This window comes from Rhinatrema bivittatum, chromosome 9 (genome assembly GCF_901001135.1).
Source record: "Rhinatrema bivittatum chromosome 9, aRhiBiv1.1, whole genome shotgun sequence".
Lineage (NCBI taxonomy): Eukaryota > Metazoa > Chordata > Amphibia > Gymnophiona > Rhinatrematidae > Rhinatrema > Rhinatrema bivittatum.
In genome coordinates, this window is record NC_042623.1 from 33,388,714 (window position 1) to 33,405,229 (window position 16,516).

General features: G+C 46.6%; 1 protein-coding gene across 1 annotated transcript in view; it reads right to left on the bottom strand.

Annotated features, from left to right (window-relative positions):
• Positions 1 to 16,516, bottom strand: part of SBF1 (SET binding factor 1) — a 342,170-nt gene that overhangs the window by 176,563 nt on the left and 149,091 nt on the right. Inside the window, exon 17 of the mRNA XM_029615648.1 lies at positions 7,155 to 7,223. Within this exon, the coding sequence (XP_029471508.1) occupies positions 7,155 to 7,223 (69 nt within the window). The remainder of the gene's footprint in view (positions 1 to 7,154; positions 7,224 to 16,516) is intronic.

Genomic DNA, 16,516 nt, shown 5'->3' on the forward strand with positions numbered 1-16,516 from the left:
GCTAGCTCCTGAGCGAGCGAACTGCACATTTGCCGCCCGCATACCCAGGGCGGAAACCTCGAAAACCCTCTTGAGAAACACTTCCAACTTGCGATCCTGCGTATCCCGCAAGGCCGATCCGCCCGTCACAGGAATGGTCGTCCTCTTCGTGACTGCCGACACGGCGGAGTCCACTTTGGGCACCTTGATGAGTTCCAGGAAGTCCTCAGGCAGGGGATACAGCTTTTCCATGGCCCGACTGACCTTCAGGGAAGCTTCCGGGGCATCCCATTCCCTGAGTGAGTAGCTGCATGAACGACTCATGAATAGGAAAAGCCTTGGCCCTCGGTCTAAGGGCCGCCAGGACCGGATCACCCTTCTTAGAAGATGTTACTACCGCGGGAGTCACTGGAGCGGGCGGGTCCGGGGGCGGGTCGAGATCCAATTCCTGGATGATCCGAGGGATGAGGTCATCCAGCTCATCCCTCTGGAAGAGACGCAGGGTACGCGGGTCGTCCCCCTCAGACGTTCCCTCTTCATGTCCCACATCGGGGCTCACGGTACCGGGCCCCACCGGAACCGCCGCTGCCCCCCCTGGAGTGGGTGGTAGAGGGACCCGGGGGGGACCGGGGGGACCCCCGGCACCCCCGGGTCAGGGGGAGCCGATGGCGATGGCGCCAACCTGGGCATCTTCGCTGGGGGAGGTCCCGCGGGGGCTTCCAAGCTCTGGAGATAGGCCGAATGCATAAGCAAGATGAACTCTGGGGAAAACCCCGGCCTGCCCGGGGGGATCCCCGAGGGAGGGGGTGCCGCCGTCCCCTGGGCTTGCGAGCCCTGCTGTGGTAACAAAAACGGTGGAAAAATGTCTGCACAGTCCCCATCTCCTTGTTCTGCCTGCGTGTCCTCCTCGCGGCAAGAACTCAAAATGGCCGCCGTTCCCGCCATAACCGGCAGAGTGGCCGGCCCGCGCCGCCCGGGCAAGTCCTGAAGAAAGGAAAATTCACTGCGGGGCTGCGAGGTACCTTCCCCCCCGGGGAGGCACCTAGCGCAGATCCCCTCGCGCGAAATCCGGGACCCCGGCTCGCCGCAGGCCGAACAGAGCGACGGCCGCGGCATCGGGTCCGGCGAAAAAGCAAGAAATTAAAAATTAAAGCTCGGGGGGGGGGGGGGGGGGCCAATCGCAGGGGGGGACAAACGCGGGGGGGCCCGTCGGCCTGCGCTGCCCGCCTTCCAGAGCGCGAGGTTTGTTGCGGGGGGCCTGCACGGCCGCGCTGCCCGAGTGAAGAGTTCCTCTTCTGTCAGCTGCAGCCGACCACGCGGCGCAGGAGACTGTACGGGTGAGAAGAACCGCGGAGAGGCCGGCCAAACCGGTTCCGCGCACCAGAAAGCTGAAAAGGAAAATGTTTACACGGGCAAAAACAAAATCAAAACTTACCCCCCGGCCGAGACAAGCAGGCTGGGAGCCAGGACAGAAGGAGGAAGGTGAAAAGCCACGCCTCCCCAAAATTGACAGCTTTTTTTTTTTTTTTTTTTTTTTTTTATAGATAAACTTGATCCAAAATACAGACAAAACAGACAGAAAGCAGAGAAAATACAAAGCGAAGAACTGAATCCCCTGGCCAAATTGGGGAAGCTCCGATTCCCCTACTCGCATCTGCTGGAGTCAGAAGATACTGAACTCCAGCAGAGGGGGTGGTAGTGGTATATATGGGAACGCCCCCTCGAAGCTTGTGCTGACTCCATCTGCTGGACTGGGGACATAACCCACCTGTCTGGACTGATCCAGTACGTACAGGGAAATGTAGGTATTCATTTGCTATTATAAACCTTCCTAATAGCCATGTTTTGACCTCCTTCTTAAAAGATTTTAGGTTTGGTTGCATGCAGGTTTCAAACAGGTAGAGAGTTCCATATTTTCGGACTTGCGAGAGAGATTGCCCTATCTCTTACTTGAGTTAGCCGAGCAGATCTTACTGAGGGGATAGATAACAGACCTTTGTTGGCCGATTATATAAGTTTCGTTGTGGAATGTGTAATTGATAGCAGTATTAAGCCCAGTCTGTTCTCCATAAATGAGTTATGAAGAATTGTTAAGATCTTATATTCTATTCTAAATTTTATGGGAAGCCAATGAGTGATATCAGGATCAGAGTGAAGTGATCATGTTTTTTGAGTCTGTTAAGATTCTGGCTGCTTTGAATTTGGAGAATTTGTAAGGGACGAATTGTGCACATTGGTAGTCCTAGAAAAAAGTGAGTTGCAGTAATCGATGTTGGTGAGATGAGAAATTATAACACAGATCTGAAATCAGAGGGGTTCAGAAAGGTTTCAGGCTCCTTAAGGTTAATAATTATAATATCCTTCTCTAATCTTTTGCTGCAATATGTGCCTTAAAATTCAGTTCACTGTCTATCATAACTCTGAGGTCACGGGCATGAGGTGTGGGATGAATTACTGATTGTTGGTCTTCTGATGTCAGTGGTGGTAATGGATCAATGGTTATATTTCTATCTAACAGTATAATTTCTGTTTTGGACATTCAGTATAAGTTTCATGTGAGTTAATAGTTACTTGATATAGGATAGATACATGGCAGTTTTTTGTAAGTTGCTTGAGTCTCTCCACACACCACGCACTGCCCGCCGCGTGGCATGGCTGTGTATTTACTTTTTTTTTTTTTTTTTTTAACCACCGCACCAGCTCACCTGCAACCAACACCGCAAGAACCAGCCTCAAGCGCGCCCAATGACCCCGAAGTGCTACGCCACGAAACCGGGCCGAAACACCCATCCAGCACAACAAAACTATAAAAACTGAGAGGTCTATTCCAGTTTTTGGGGGTTTTTTTTTGTTTTTTTTAACTTTATACAAAAACTTCCCTTTAGCAGCTGCAGGCTCCAGCTGTCCACCTGTAAGAGGAAGGAGAGGGAACTGGGCCCAACAGTTATCTCCCCCCTCAGCAGGTCAAGGATCCGGACAGACCCAGGGGTTCCCAACCCCTCCTGCTCATCCGCTCCTCTACCTGAAAGGATGGTCCCCATCAGGACCTACCGACCTTCAGGAAGGGCTAAGTAGTCATCCTAACCTTAAAACTACCTTTAAATCTCTAACTTTTCTTTTTGATCTTCTCAGACTGCAGACTTTGCACCACCTTCCATCTGCTGGAGACAGAATAATACTGAGGGACTGCTGGTGGTTGCACCAGGTTAAGTGACAGTGTCAGAAAAACTCTGTCTCCATCTCCTGGGAGGGAGGCAAAACCCAGGAGTTGGACTGACCTGGGTATGTACAGGGAATTAACTTTTTCTTTTCTTTTAAATCACAGTCTTGCTTTATGAAAAAACCCCAAGTCTCTTATATTTATTTATTTAAAAACTTTTATATACCGTCGTTTAGTGATTATACCATCACAACGGTTTACAAATAGGCACATAAATAAGTTCAGAATGGATTTTAATTTTAACCAGAGGGTGCCGCAGTTGTTCGGATAATGGGTCCCTTATGTTTGTCTTATTAGATTGTAAGCTCTATTGAGCAGGGACTGTCTTTTTGTATGTTTGTATAATACTGCGTATGTAGTCTAGCGCTATAGAAATGTTAAGTAGAAGTAGTAGTAGTTGTAAATGACACCAGAAAAGATACAGATCATCCAGTGTGCCCAGCAATACCTTTTTTTCACGGTTGTAACTGCTGCTGTATGCCAGTTACCCCTGCACCACCTGTATAGGGTTGTAACTGCCTCTCTGTGCATGTTAACCCAGTACTTCATTACACCCTAGGGATCCTTTGTAGCTGTATGCAGGCCGGTGACAATTTGCACCATAGTATTAGAGATGGAAGTACCTGGAATCATGGTATGCAGCATCTTCAAGTGCTCATTAGTGACTCCACTCTCTGTACACACTTTATCCACAAACCGGTTAATGAAACGCACCACTGAATTTGCCACATCTGAGCTCTCTGCGTCCTCAAAGCCGCTCTCTGTGTCGTAGCTCTCTGCCATACTGCCTGTAACACTAGAAGGACGGAGAAAAGGGGTGTGAGGACAGGTGCCCTGTAATCCTTTCCCAGGTGTAGGGAGCCTTCTGCTTGGCTGCACTTTGCATTAAGCATTCCTGTCTCTAGCAGTCTAACCTTAATCTCTACTGCAGGTGATGCTTACCCATTAGGTCTCTCTAAATCTAAACATCCGAAACGGAAGGACCTTTGTGCCCTTCTTGGCATGTCACTGCATCTTCAATCTGCTATCTTTGAATATCTCCGCCCTATGTAATTTACTTGACAAAGACCTATAATTCCACAAGCAGCTCACCCTCCCAATCTGCTCTTCCATTCTCCACTCGGGCAGTCACAACCTTTGAAAAGGAAGCTCCACGCATTTCCCTTTGCAAATCTGCAGCAGCCGTAACCAGTTTACTTTGCAAGTACAAAGCATAGGAGTTAACCATGATGAGAAGGCTCCAGGATTTCAAAACAAAACCCCATGCTTGCTATTTCAGGGCCACCCTGGCTCCGCCCTTAATGCCACATCTTTGCCCTTGCAAGGAAAATCAAGCATATTGTTGGCAGCAAGCATATTTTTCTCTCGAGAGGAGCCAGGGCAATTTGTAACAAGATCTTCTTTATGGATAAACACCTGTTAAACCTCAGAGGATTCCTTTGAAACTTGCTCCCAAATGAGAAAAAAAAATTATAATAATCCACTTCCTGTGCCCGGTGATGCTGCCAGAGGGAGATGCTGTACCTGTTGGTTACAAAGCTGTTGCTGACACTTTCCACATCCCCCAGACCAGAGCTCCTAAGCAGGCGATTCTTGCTGGTATCGAGAGGTAAGAGAAGGTAACTCATCCTGTTGGCATAGTGAATAGCTTGGCTGAACACCGTGCTCTCCTCTTTCTGTATCAGTTCCTGCTGTTTCTCCTTGGTAAAGGTTGGCCACAACCTGCGCTGCTCTGAAGCAATTTCTAGAGCCCGATTTATCTTCCTGCATCTCATCCATGATTTCCTGATAACAAGAGGATAGAAAATGTACTCAGAGCAAATCACTGTCCCAGCACCAACAATACCCAGAGCCCTGGTCCAGAAATGAGCATGTTGTGTCAAAACTAATCTAAACACCAGGAAAACCTTTTTCCTCCTGCTCCTTTGAGCCTCCAGCAAAGTCCGATCTAAAGCTCAAAGTCTATTTTCTCCTATTTATTATTGCATCCCAGCATATCTAGTTTATTCATTGCAACAACAGTCAAACCTGGGGCCATGCATAAGGGTTCCTCAGAAGCCTGCAATCATTGGCCCTCAATCTGGTCCACTAGGTGTCACTCTCAAGCAATGACTGGGACGCCCTCCCCCCAAGAGACTGTGTGCCCTCCCCAGAATCCCCATCCCCGACTGACCCAGGGAGCGAGTCAGCAGGGATCAAACTGGGGACTTCCCTTATGACAATGCGTAGCAGTGCCACTGATCCCCAAGACTGGCCTACAATACTGACTTATTCTAAGTCTACAATTCGTGGCTTGGTTTAATAGTAGAAACGTTTCCTGATCCATCACTGTTCACCAAGGGGAAAGGGTTGGAATACATAAACGGCCTATATTTCTGAGAATTCAGAGCAGTCGCACACTGCTTTCCTTCTGCAGAAATGGAATAGGGCAGTGAGAGAGAGACTAGCAGTGCCCGCTGCTTGAATATTAAAGGTTTTTGAGATCAGAAGGTGGCATGGATTCTAGGAAGAAAGGATATATAGAGGCTTAGGACAAAGTCTAGCACATCTTGTTTGTTGTCTATGTTAGATTTCAAGCAGGGTCTGTTACCTGGCTATCTTCACTGTTTTCCAGGTAGAGGGCCCGTATGTGGTTCTGGACATCACAGTAGAACATGGCTTCCCAAAACTGGGTATTGGTCCAGACTACATGTTCCTGAACACAGCTATAAGCAAACTGAGTGATCCAGGACTCAGTTTCTACAGAAGTCAAGTGAAAAACAGTAAAGACTGGTTAAAGGCAGTTAATGGCAAAGAAAGTAAAATGTCAAATAGTAAAACAAAAAAAAAACCCATGAAATTTCAGCTCTGAACACCTAAAGGTGAATTTAAAAGAGCTGCGTGCATAAAAATGAGCACATGCGTGCACAAATAGCATATATTAACATAAGTGCCTTTTTATAAACCTCAAACATTCAAGTGCAAGTAGTAGTGCGCCAAATACAGACAGCGTGAGGAATCGGGAACCTGGGTAAATTGGGGAGACTGCAGGCTGAAGAACCAGGGGGGGGGGGGGGGGGCGGTTGTCTTGATAACCTAGAGATAGACTGGGCAAACTGGTGGACTAATGGGTAAAACTGGGAATTTCCTTTGTGCACGCATATTATAAAATTTGAGAATTTATACACGTAAAAAGCCGATAAGTACTAAGAAAAGCATGTGCATTACATTTTCACGTGTAAATGATTAAAATTAGGAGCCCAAATGCGTGCGCATAGCAGATATCCCCCCACTTATCTGGATACATTTTGACTTATCTGGCTAAGTGGCAGCAAAGCTACCATGTAGCCAGATAAGTCTTAAAAAAAATACTACTGAACTGGTTAAGTAAGATAGCCAGATAAGTCTTCAAATGTTAGTTTTCTATCTTACTTATCCAGCTAAGTAGCACTTTTCTTTACTTATCCAGTTATCTTACTTAGCTGGATAAGTCACCACAAAGCTACTTAGCAGACTTGTGTCACCACTTAGCCGGATAAGTCGAATCTTATCTGGCTATGTTTAAAATACATGCCACATACTTTTGAGATGCAAACCTATTCTTGAGTAGATTGTGTTTTATATAGTGTGTGTGCATTTGCATGCATGATCTAAAGTGCGTTCATGTGCATCCATACAGCTGCATATATAGGCAAGGCTGTGCATGTTTTAAAATTTCCTCCCTACCTTCAAACGTACCCACTTTTTAAAATCAAAACCTAGGTACAAATCCATTTCTTCAAACCCAGCATTCAAAAACCTTCACTACTGCAGGATCCCATATAATTATCTCTATTCATGGACATACCCAGTTGTTAAACCTTCACTAATGCAACAATCCCCACTTACTGCTATGCCCAGCCTTCAAACCCCATCCAGTATCACACTTCGATGTTTGACATCTTTCTCGGCAGTTCACCCAACAAATCACACCTACCCGGCAGAAGGCTGTCACCAGCGGCAAAAGTGCAGCTGCAATTCCATGCTCATCCATAGCAGTGCAGTCCTGAGAAGAGAAGCATACCGTAATTTTGCAACAGGGAAGTCCATATACGAAAGCAATCAGCTGGCTAACTCTGAAGTTAGCCGGCTAAACGAATATTTGGGCACTTATCTGCCTAAATTCTAGCCAGCCAATAAGACAGCTGGCTAGAATTTATCCGGCTAAGTTAGGGGCGATCCGGAAGCATAACTGTGAGGAGTTGTATTAGCTGGCTAATTCCGACATTCAGGGTCATTCATCAAAATGCTTTAAGGCGTTATCGCGGGCATTGCCCCTCATTTTCATTGATCCTGCCCCTTTGAATAAATTTGTATCCACGCCGCATGATGTGATAGTTGTTGCATGTGGACACAAATTTATTCAAAGGGGCAGGATCAATGAAAATGAGGGGCATTATCGTACATTTAACAGCAGAAATAACCACACCTTTTTCCTGGCGTTAAGTTGTGCAATATGCCCGAACCACTGTTTTGGGCATAGGGAGAGAGGGGAGAGAGAGAACAAGCCTCTGTGGTGGCACACATAATAGTCAACTATTTATACTGCTATAGGAGGGCCAGCTAGTAACTCGAGCTGAGGTTTTGGTGGCGGTCTAGGGTTTTGGGGCCAGTTTTACATGCAGAGTGAGACGTACAACAGCACAGTAGACCTAGGTGAAGATTTGACGTGATTTGGAGTGAAGAAAGTCACACACACATGATATTTCTACAATGTTCTCTCACCCTAGCTTCATGGACTCTCTACCAGGGTACGATCAAGCTAGGCCGAGAGAACATTGAAATAATCTCATCTTAGTCTGACTTTCCTCATTCCAAATCACGTCAAATCTTCAGAGGTCTACTGTGCTATTCGTACATCTCACTCTGCATGTAAAACTGGCCCCAAAATCCTAGACCACCACCAAAACTTCACCTCAAGTTACAAGCTGGCCCTCCTATAGTGCTATAAATAGTTGAATACTATGAAAGCCTTATAAAGAGTCTCTCTCTCTCTCCCCTTGAATTATCATAGCCATGCCCCTTTTCCTTATCACAAGCATTATCCATGCGATAATTATTGCATTTTGATGAATCTAGGCCTAAGTCTGGTCAAGCCAAAGACTTGTCCCTAAAGTTAGCCAGCTATAGTTAGCTGGCTAACTTAAGATACCTAATTCACTCCACCACTTGCAGTGATCTTCACACTATATCAATCAAATTGGACCGCAATGTCCCATCACCGCTATGTTATGCAAATATTTATATTGAACCAATTTCAACTTTTTTTTTTCAATGCCAGAAGATCTGGTCCTGATATTCTCTAAAATTTTAAGAATTTTTATACTGGAAAAAAATTTTTTTTAGAAGGGGTTGCAAGTTTCATATAATTATTAGTAGCCGTAGTAAACCACTTGAATGCATGGAAATAAAGGTCAACAAATAAATATATATTATATATAGATATGGTGATATATTCTTAGTCTAATAAAGTATTTTTTGACTAGCACTTGGGAGTTAACCCACTTTTTCCTCATTTCAAAGTACTCAAAAGGAATGACAGGGAGCTAAAGAGCCTTTCTGTATGTGTGACCAATCCATGATCCTGCAGAACCTAAAACATCCTCTGTATGGACTCAAACCGCATGGAAGGATTTGGTTCTACTTATCTGCTTAGGTACGGTAAACATGATAGCACTGTGTGTCAAATTACTGCTAAATCTCGGTGTCGTCATCACACCTACAAAAAGATTACACCGAACATGCTGGCCTTGCATTACAAACTGAAGAAAGATGTCTCTACTAGAGAAGTCCCAAAAGCAAAGCGGTAGTCAGTCTAGAGTAGCAACGGATGTGAAAAAAACAAAAGCAAGACTTATGCCTTGGAAAGTAAATGTATTCAATACAATAATGCCTGCCCGACTCCGGCCGAGTTTCACCCTTTCGGCTGCATCATGGGCTCTTATAATTGTATACTTTACAAAATGTGTTCTCAAACACACTTGGATAATGCTGAAAATCTCAACTTAAAATTTCACCAAGACCCGAAAACGAAGCATGAGCCTTTCTTTTGTGTAGACAAAAATCATACTGCTTTCGGGTCTTGGTGAAATTTTAAGTTGAGATTTTAAACATTATCCAAGTGTATTTTGTAAAGTATACAATTATAAGAGCCCATGATGCAGCCGAAAGGGTGAAACTCGGCCGGAGTCGGGCGGGCTTTATTGTATTGAATAAATTTACTTTCCAAGGCATTGGTCTTTCTACTACAGAAGTTTCGTGGAGCAACATTCTCCTAATCTTTCTCACTAACCTGTTTCTCAAAATTTTCTGCCTCTGCTGTCACAATCTACTTCCCTGAAGCGAGGCTCTATAAACCCAGATGACTGTTCCAAATTCATGCCAATGCTGGAATCAGCAAATAGTGATTCACCTGATGAGTTGTTGACCTTATGAGACAACTCACTGAACACTGTCCTTCACAATTTAGCACCAAGGAAGATCTTCATTAGTAAGAGGTCTAACATTGCCCCTTGGTTTAATACTGCATTACAACAGAAGAAAAGAGATGTGATAAGGTCTGAAAGGAGATGGCTTCAATATCCCACCCCGTTAAACTCATCCACTTACCAATTTTCTCTTTCCAATTATCAAGATACTATCACTACTACTAAAAAAAAAGCATATATTTATTACAAATTATCAATGTCTTAATAACCAAGAGAACTTTTTCACTATCAAGTAGATTATCAACCCAATCTCAGCTCTCTCATTCCCCCTTTGGCTCCTTGGCAGAATCTTGTAGACACTTTAATGAAAAAGCGATTATCAGGCAAACATTTCAAACTTCTGCGGATGCTGTAATCAATGTTTTATCGATGAGAAATACATGGAAATGTTTTGGAGGCTATTTCCATCATAAGGTATCTCGGGCCATGATTGCTCAGTGGCTGAAGGAGGCCATTGGGTCGGCCTATCTTCTTGCTCGTTGGGCTCTTCCGGTAGATTTGAGGGCTCATTCTACTCGATCACAAGCAACATCGTGGGCTGTCAGCAAGTGTCACCACAGGAGATTTGTAAAGCAGCAACTTGGAAGTCGTTACATACCTTTGCTCGTCATTACCTGTTGGATGTCCAGGCTCTGAGCTCGGCGGCCTTTGGAGAGAGTGTTCTCCAAGCGGGACTCTCTGGGTCCCACCCCAAGTAAGGTAGCTCAGGACTGATCCGGGTATGTACAGGGAAAGGAAAATTGGTTCTTACCTTATAATTTCGTTCGTGTAGTACCACGGATCAGTCCAGAGTCCCACCCATTTCTATGTAGGTTTTCAGAGAGGCCACTTGATTACTGTTTTTCGTGTGCAATCTGCGTATATTGTAGAAATTACTTATCTGATAATTTCATTTTCCTTAGTGTAGACAGATGGACTCAGGACCAATGGGTATAATGTGCTCCTGATAGCAGTTGGAGACTGAGTCAGATTTCAATCTGACGTCAGTACTACATATACCCATGCACGAGGCTCTGCTCTTCAGTTTTCTCCTCAAAAAGCAATCATGGATATATGTGTGTTTGGATAATTTCGATTAACTTGAGTAACTTGATTACTCGGATTGGTTGACGTGCTTTCTAGCTGGATACCGCCAGGGCACTCAACCGAGAAGCGCCAACACCTGGTAATATGGGTGTCTGAACTAGAGATAAGGGTTGGCTTACCCGGGCTTGTTTTGCTCTCGGGGGGAGGTTCCCCGAGGATTCTTGATTATGAGGCAGCCATGGGCAGGGTGCTGAGTCCATCTGTCTACACTAAGGAAAATGAAATTCAGGTAAGTAATGTCTACATTTCCTAGCGTGTAGCAGATGGACGCAGGACCAATGGGATGTACAAAAGCTACTCCCGAACTGGGTGGGAGGCTGCCCGTGGCCCATTTAGTACTGCCCTTGTGAATGCTGTGTCCTCCTTGGCCTGAACATCCAGGCGATAGAATCTCAAGAAGGTGTGGATGGAGGACCACGTTGCCGCCCAACAGATCTCTGCGGGTGACAGCATCTTGGTTTCTGCCCAGGATACTGCCTGGGCCCTTGTGGAATGGGCCTTGACTTGTAGAGGTGGGGGCTTGCCTGCCTCTACGTAGGCCGCCTTGATTACGTCTTTGATCCAGCGGGCTATGGTTGCCCGCAAGGCTGCTTCCCCTTGCTTCTTCCCACTGTGAAGAACGAATAGATGGTCCGTCTTTCGTACAGGTTCCGATCTTTCCCGGTATCGGACTAGGAGTCTGCTGACATTTAGGTAGGGAAGGAGGCGTGAGTCTGAGTCCTTACGCTTGTCTGGAGATGGCAGCGAGATGGTTTGGTTTAGATGGAACTGAGAAACCACCTTTGGCAGGAAGGAGAGTACAGTGCGCAGCTGTATGGATCCCGGCGTGAATCTGAGGAACGGCTCCCGGCATGATAGTACTTGAAGTTCGGAGATTCGACAGGCTGAGCAGATTGCCACGAGGAACGCCGTCTTCAAGGTCAGGAGCCGTAGGGACAGACCACGAGTTGGTCTGAACGAAGCTCCCGCTAGGAAGTCTAACACTAGATTGAGATTTCATAGAGGTATTGGCCACTTTAGAGGTGGCCGAATGTGCTTGACCCCTTTTAAGAAGCGGGAGACATCTGGGTGGGCCGTTTGGCTGGTGCTGTCCACCCTGGGTCTGAAGCTGGCCAGGGCAGCCAGGTGCACCTTGATGGAGTTGAGGGACAACCCTTTGTTCACGCCATCCTCCAGAAATTCCAGGATCATGGGGATTTTGACTATCCGTGGAAGGATGTCGCGGTCCTCACACCTGGCTTTGAATATTCTCCATACTCATATATATGTTAAGGAGGTTGAGAACTTGCGTGCTCGGAGCAGTGTGTCAATCACTGGTCCTGAGTATCCACTCTTTCAGGCAAGACCTCTCAATGGCCAGACCGTAAGCGAGAATCTCGTTGGGTCTTCGTGGAGGATCGGTCCTTGCTGGAGTAGATCCCTGTGTGGAGGTAAGGGTTTCCTGCCAGAAGCCTTCGCATGTCTGGGTACCACGGTCTTCTTGGCCAGTCCGGGGCCACTAGAAGTACCAGCCCTCTGTGGTATTCTATCTTGCGGATGATTCCGGCCAGTAGTGGCCATGGAGGGAAGGTGTTCAGTAGGTTCTCCTATGGCCAGGTCTGGACGAGGGCGTCAATTCCCTGGGATGGTGGTTCCCATCTTCGACTGAAGAACCTGGGAACCCGGGTGTTGGACCCGGTTGCCAGAAGATCCATGGCTGGGGTTCCCCAGTGGTTTACTATCCGTTGGAAGGCTGCTGTAGGCAGTATCCATTCCCCTGGATCCAGACTCTCTGCTGAGGTAGTCCGCAGTGATGTTGTCTTTTTCCCGCAATGTGGGCGGCTGATATCCCTTGTAGGTTTGACTCTGCCCACGTCATTAGGGGCTCTATTTCCAGAGACACCTGCTGGCTTCTGGTTCCCCCCTGGCAGTTGATGTAGGCCACTGTTGTGGTGTTGTCCGACATGACTCTGATGTGCCCCGGAGTCCGTGACTGAACCGTAAGCAGGCTAGTCTGACTGCTCGGGCTTCCAGTCAGTTTATGTTCCATGCAGACTCTTCTTTGTCCCATTGCCCTTGAGCCGTTAAGCTCCTGGCAGTGGGCTCCCCATCCTCGCAGGCTCGCATCCGTGGTGAGCAAGGTCCATTCCGGTGGGGATAGGCTTGTTCCCTCGCTCAGATGGTCTTCTTGTAGCCACCATTGTAGCTGGTTCCGAACCTTCGCTAGTAGCCGGAGGGGCGGAGTAGTTTTGAGACATCGGGTTCCACCATGACAGTAGGGAATGTTGTAGGGGCCGCACGTAGGCCCTTGCCCACGGGACGAATTCTATGGTTGATGCCATGAGTCCGAGGATTTGGAGACAGTCCCATGCCATGGGAAGAGTGGAGTTCCACAATGCTCGTAGTTGTTCCAATCTTCTTCTCCTTGTAGGGGGAAGGGTGACTTTGTTCCGTTTAGTGGTGAACCGGACTCCCAGGTACTCTAGGGATTGGGAATGCTGCAGGTGGCTCTTGGGTGTGTTGACAACCCACCTGAGGCTCTGCAGTAGTTCCTTGACTCTGGTGGTTGCTTGATGGCTTTCCTCTGGCGATTTCGCTCTGATCAGCCAATCGTCCAGGTATGGGTGCACGAGGTTTCCTTCTTTCCTCAGTGTCGCCGCTACTACCATGATCTTGGTGAATGTTTGGGGAGCCGTAGCTAGCCCAAACAGTAGGGCCTGGAACTGGTAGTGATGGCCCAATATCACGAAGCGTAGGAAACGCTGATGGATGCATGGTAACAGATACAAAAAGGGATTGAATTAGCACAAGTTTGAAACTTATCAGCAGTAGCATATGCCATCAAGGTTTCTGTGAATTGAAATTAATGACCTCCGACAGCTGTGAGACACCCAGCAGTTGCAGGCTTCCAAAAACACAGCCAGGTCTTTGTAAATAATGTATACCGTATTTTTCGCTCCATAAGACGCACTTTTTTTCCCCCCAAAGTGGGGGGAAAATGTATGTGCGTCTTATGGAGTGAATATATAAAAAAAAACAAACAAAAATCTTAACACCCCCCCTCCCCCGACTCCCCCAAGACCTGCCGACTTAATTTACTGCAACCCCCCACCCTCCTGACCCCCCCAAGACCTGCCAAATGTCCCTGGTGGTCCAGCGGGGGTCCAGGAGCGGTCCGGGAACGATCTCCTGGGCTTCAGCCGTCGGCTGCCAGTAAACAAAATGGCGCCGATGGCCCTTTGCCCTCACTATGTCACTGTGTCCGACCAATAGCAGCGGTCGGTCCCAGTGACATAGTGAGGGCAAAGGACCATCGGCGCCATTTTGATTACTGGCAGCCGACGGCCCACGCCCAGATCATCGTTCCCGGACCGCTCCTGGACCACCAGGGACGTTTGGCAGGTCTTGGGGGGGTCAGGAGGGTGGGGGGTTGCAGTAAATTAAGTCGGCAGGTCTTGGGGGGGTCAGGAGGGTGGGGGGTTGCAGTAAATTAAGTCGGCAGGTCTTGGGGGGGTCAGGAGGGTGGGGGTTGTTAAAGGGTTGGGATGGGGGTTTTTTTTGGGGGGGGGGAGGGGTTCCCAGAGAAAGAAACGTTTTCTGATCTGGGGAGTGGACCGAAATGGCCCTCCCCAGACCCGAAAACAAAATGGGGAGAAAAAAAAAAAGCTATGCACTCCCCTAATTTGCTCCATAAGACGCCCAGACGCAGAGCCAGTTTAGCACAATTTTTTTTTTTTTTAAATTTTCCCCCTCTGAATCCTAGGTGCGTCTTATGGTCAGGTGCGTCTTATGGAGCGAAAAATACGGTAATTGGTCACGTATGAGGATACAAGAATCTTTGTATAAAGATGAAATTCTTCTACACTGGACATCAAGGAATTATATCAAAATCATCTTCGGTTTGATAAGGATTTAAGAAATTTTTGAGGAATCAAACATTCTGACTGCTTTCTCTGTCCATTCCCAACCACCCTCTTATTCACTTCGGGATGGGAGGAAGAGAGGTGGGTGAAGCAACAGAAGGAGAGGTTTCCTTGCGGGCTGCTTGCGAGGGGAGGGGCTGGAGCAGGAGACAGAGCAGGCAGGCATTCTGCAGATTTTTTCGAAGACTTAATTAAGAGATGTGAAAGCTTTCACACATGTTGATTCTGTGGCTGGTTGTCAAATATGTGGCAACAAGCTAATTGTATAATTTCTCCCATGGCTGCACAATCACACAAGAGATTAGGAACAGTGGGCATAGCTATGCCAACATTCATTCCAGACATAGAAATAGTCACAAGATGCTAAGTGCTTGAGTAACCAAGGCACTCTTGATGCACATCTAAGGTATTAAGCAGCCTTGAGCTATAGAAGCCCTGTAGAAGTACTAAAGAGCGATGGACGGCTCTCTCAAGTTATCATAAACATTCAATAGATGCCAAGGAATCAAAGTATTCAAGGAATTAATAAACAGATACACTCGGGGTACTGGTGAATAACTCAAGGAACTGAGCTGCTTTGAGAGACAGACTCAAAGCACTGCTGCATGGAGGCTGCCTGGAAACACAGGAGTAATGGCAAAACGCCCAAGTACTTTCCAGGCATTCCACTTAAGGCCCAAGAACACACTAATAGAAACAAGCATCTTCAAGGCACTGAACCATCATTAAAGTGTCACTTCATCAGTGCTATCCTGAGGCACTCAAGCGCCACCGAGAAGCTGAAGTGCTCAAACACAGAGATGCACTGTGCGTCAAGAAACAGAAAAGGTTTACACGGCTCATGCCTGGGGATCTGTCAAAGCATAAAAAAGTACCCGAATGATGTCAAAGCACTCTCTCAGCTTAGATGCACCATTAAGGCACTAAATCACACAAGCACCCTCTCTTAAGATACCAAGGAACATCTGAAGAACGAAGCAGTTTCAAGGCTCTGAATTATCAAAGTGCTGGGCACCGCACAGATATGTTTATAAGAGGCTCAAAAAAATGAAGCGTCTGAAAGGCAGACGAAAATTAAAAAGTTACAACATAATAAAGACTTAGTTTCAATTATAGTTGAACTTTCCATTGAAAAATAAACATGCTTTGTGGACAACTGGCAGTTGGCAGCTGATAACAACATAATGGGGAACAGGCCAGTGGCTTCAGCATTACAAAATATTGAGAAACTGAAAGTGTAAATCTCAGAGGCTATGTTCTAACAAAGGCTGAGAAAAAATCTTTGAGGGAACACAGATCAGGAAAGGCCTCATGTCCAAAAACCCCTCTACCACGTGATGTGGGGAAACAACATATGATACAGGGAACACCTTAACCTCCTGCACCCAAGGATGGACAAATCATTATAACCAGATCCAGCCAATGAATTAAGAATTTTACAGGCTAGAGTTCTATAAAAGAATGAGTCTGAAATTAGAGCCCAGGCATTCAGCCAAATAACCAGCCCCAACGCAGACGAGACCAGTAGGAGACTCCTGGATGCCTCTCTGAAGGCTGGGGTCTTGGACCACTGGACACTTCACTTCAGGAGTGACAAATGTGAGGACACTGTGGGTATTTAGATAGGCACTAGTCAAGCTCGAAAGGATGGAACCATCAATTATTGCTCTTGACTAGATCTCAAGTGACACATGGGGAAATGGTGTGGGGAACAAAACATGGACAATATATACATATATATTTTGTGATGCATAATAGTTTATAAATAGAGAGAGATGTATAATAGTTTAATTTGAAACCTTAAAAATAAACATGTTTTGTCT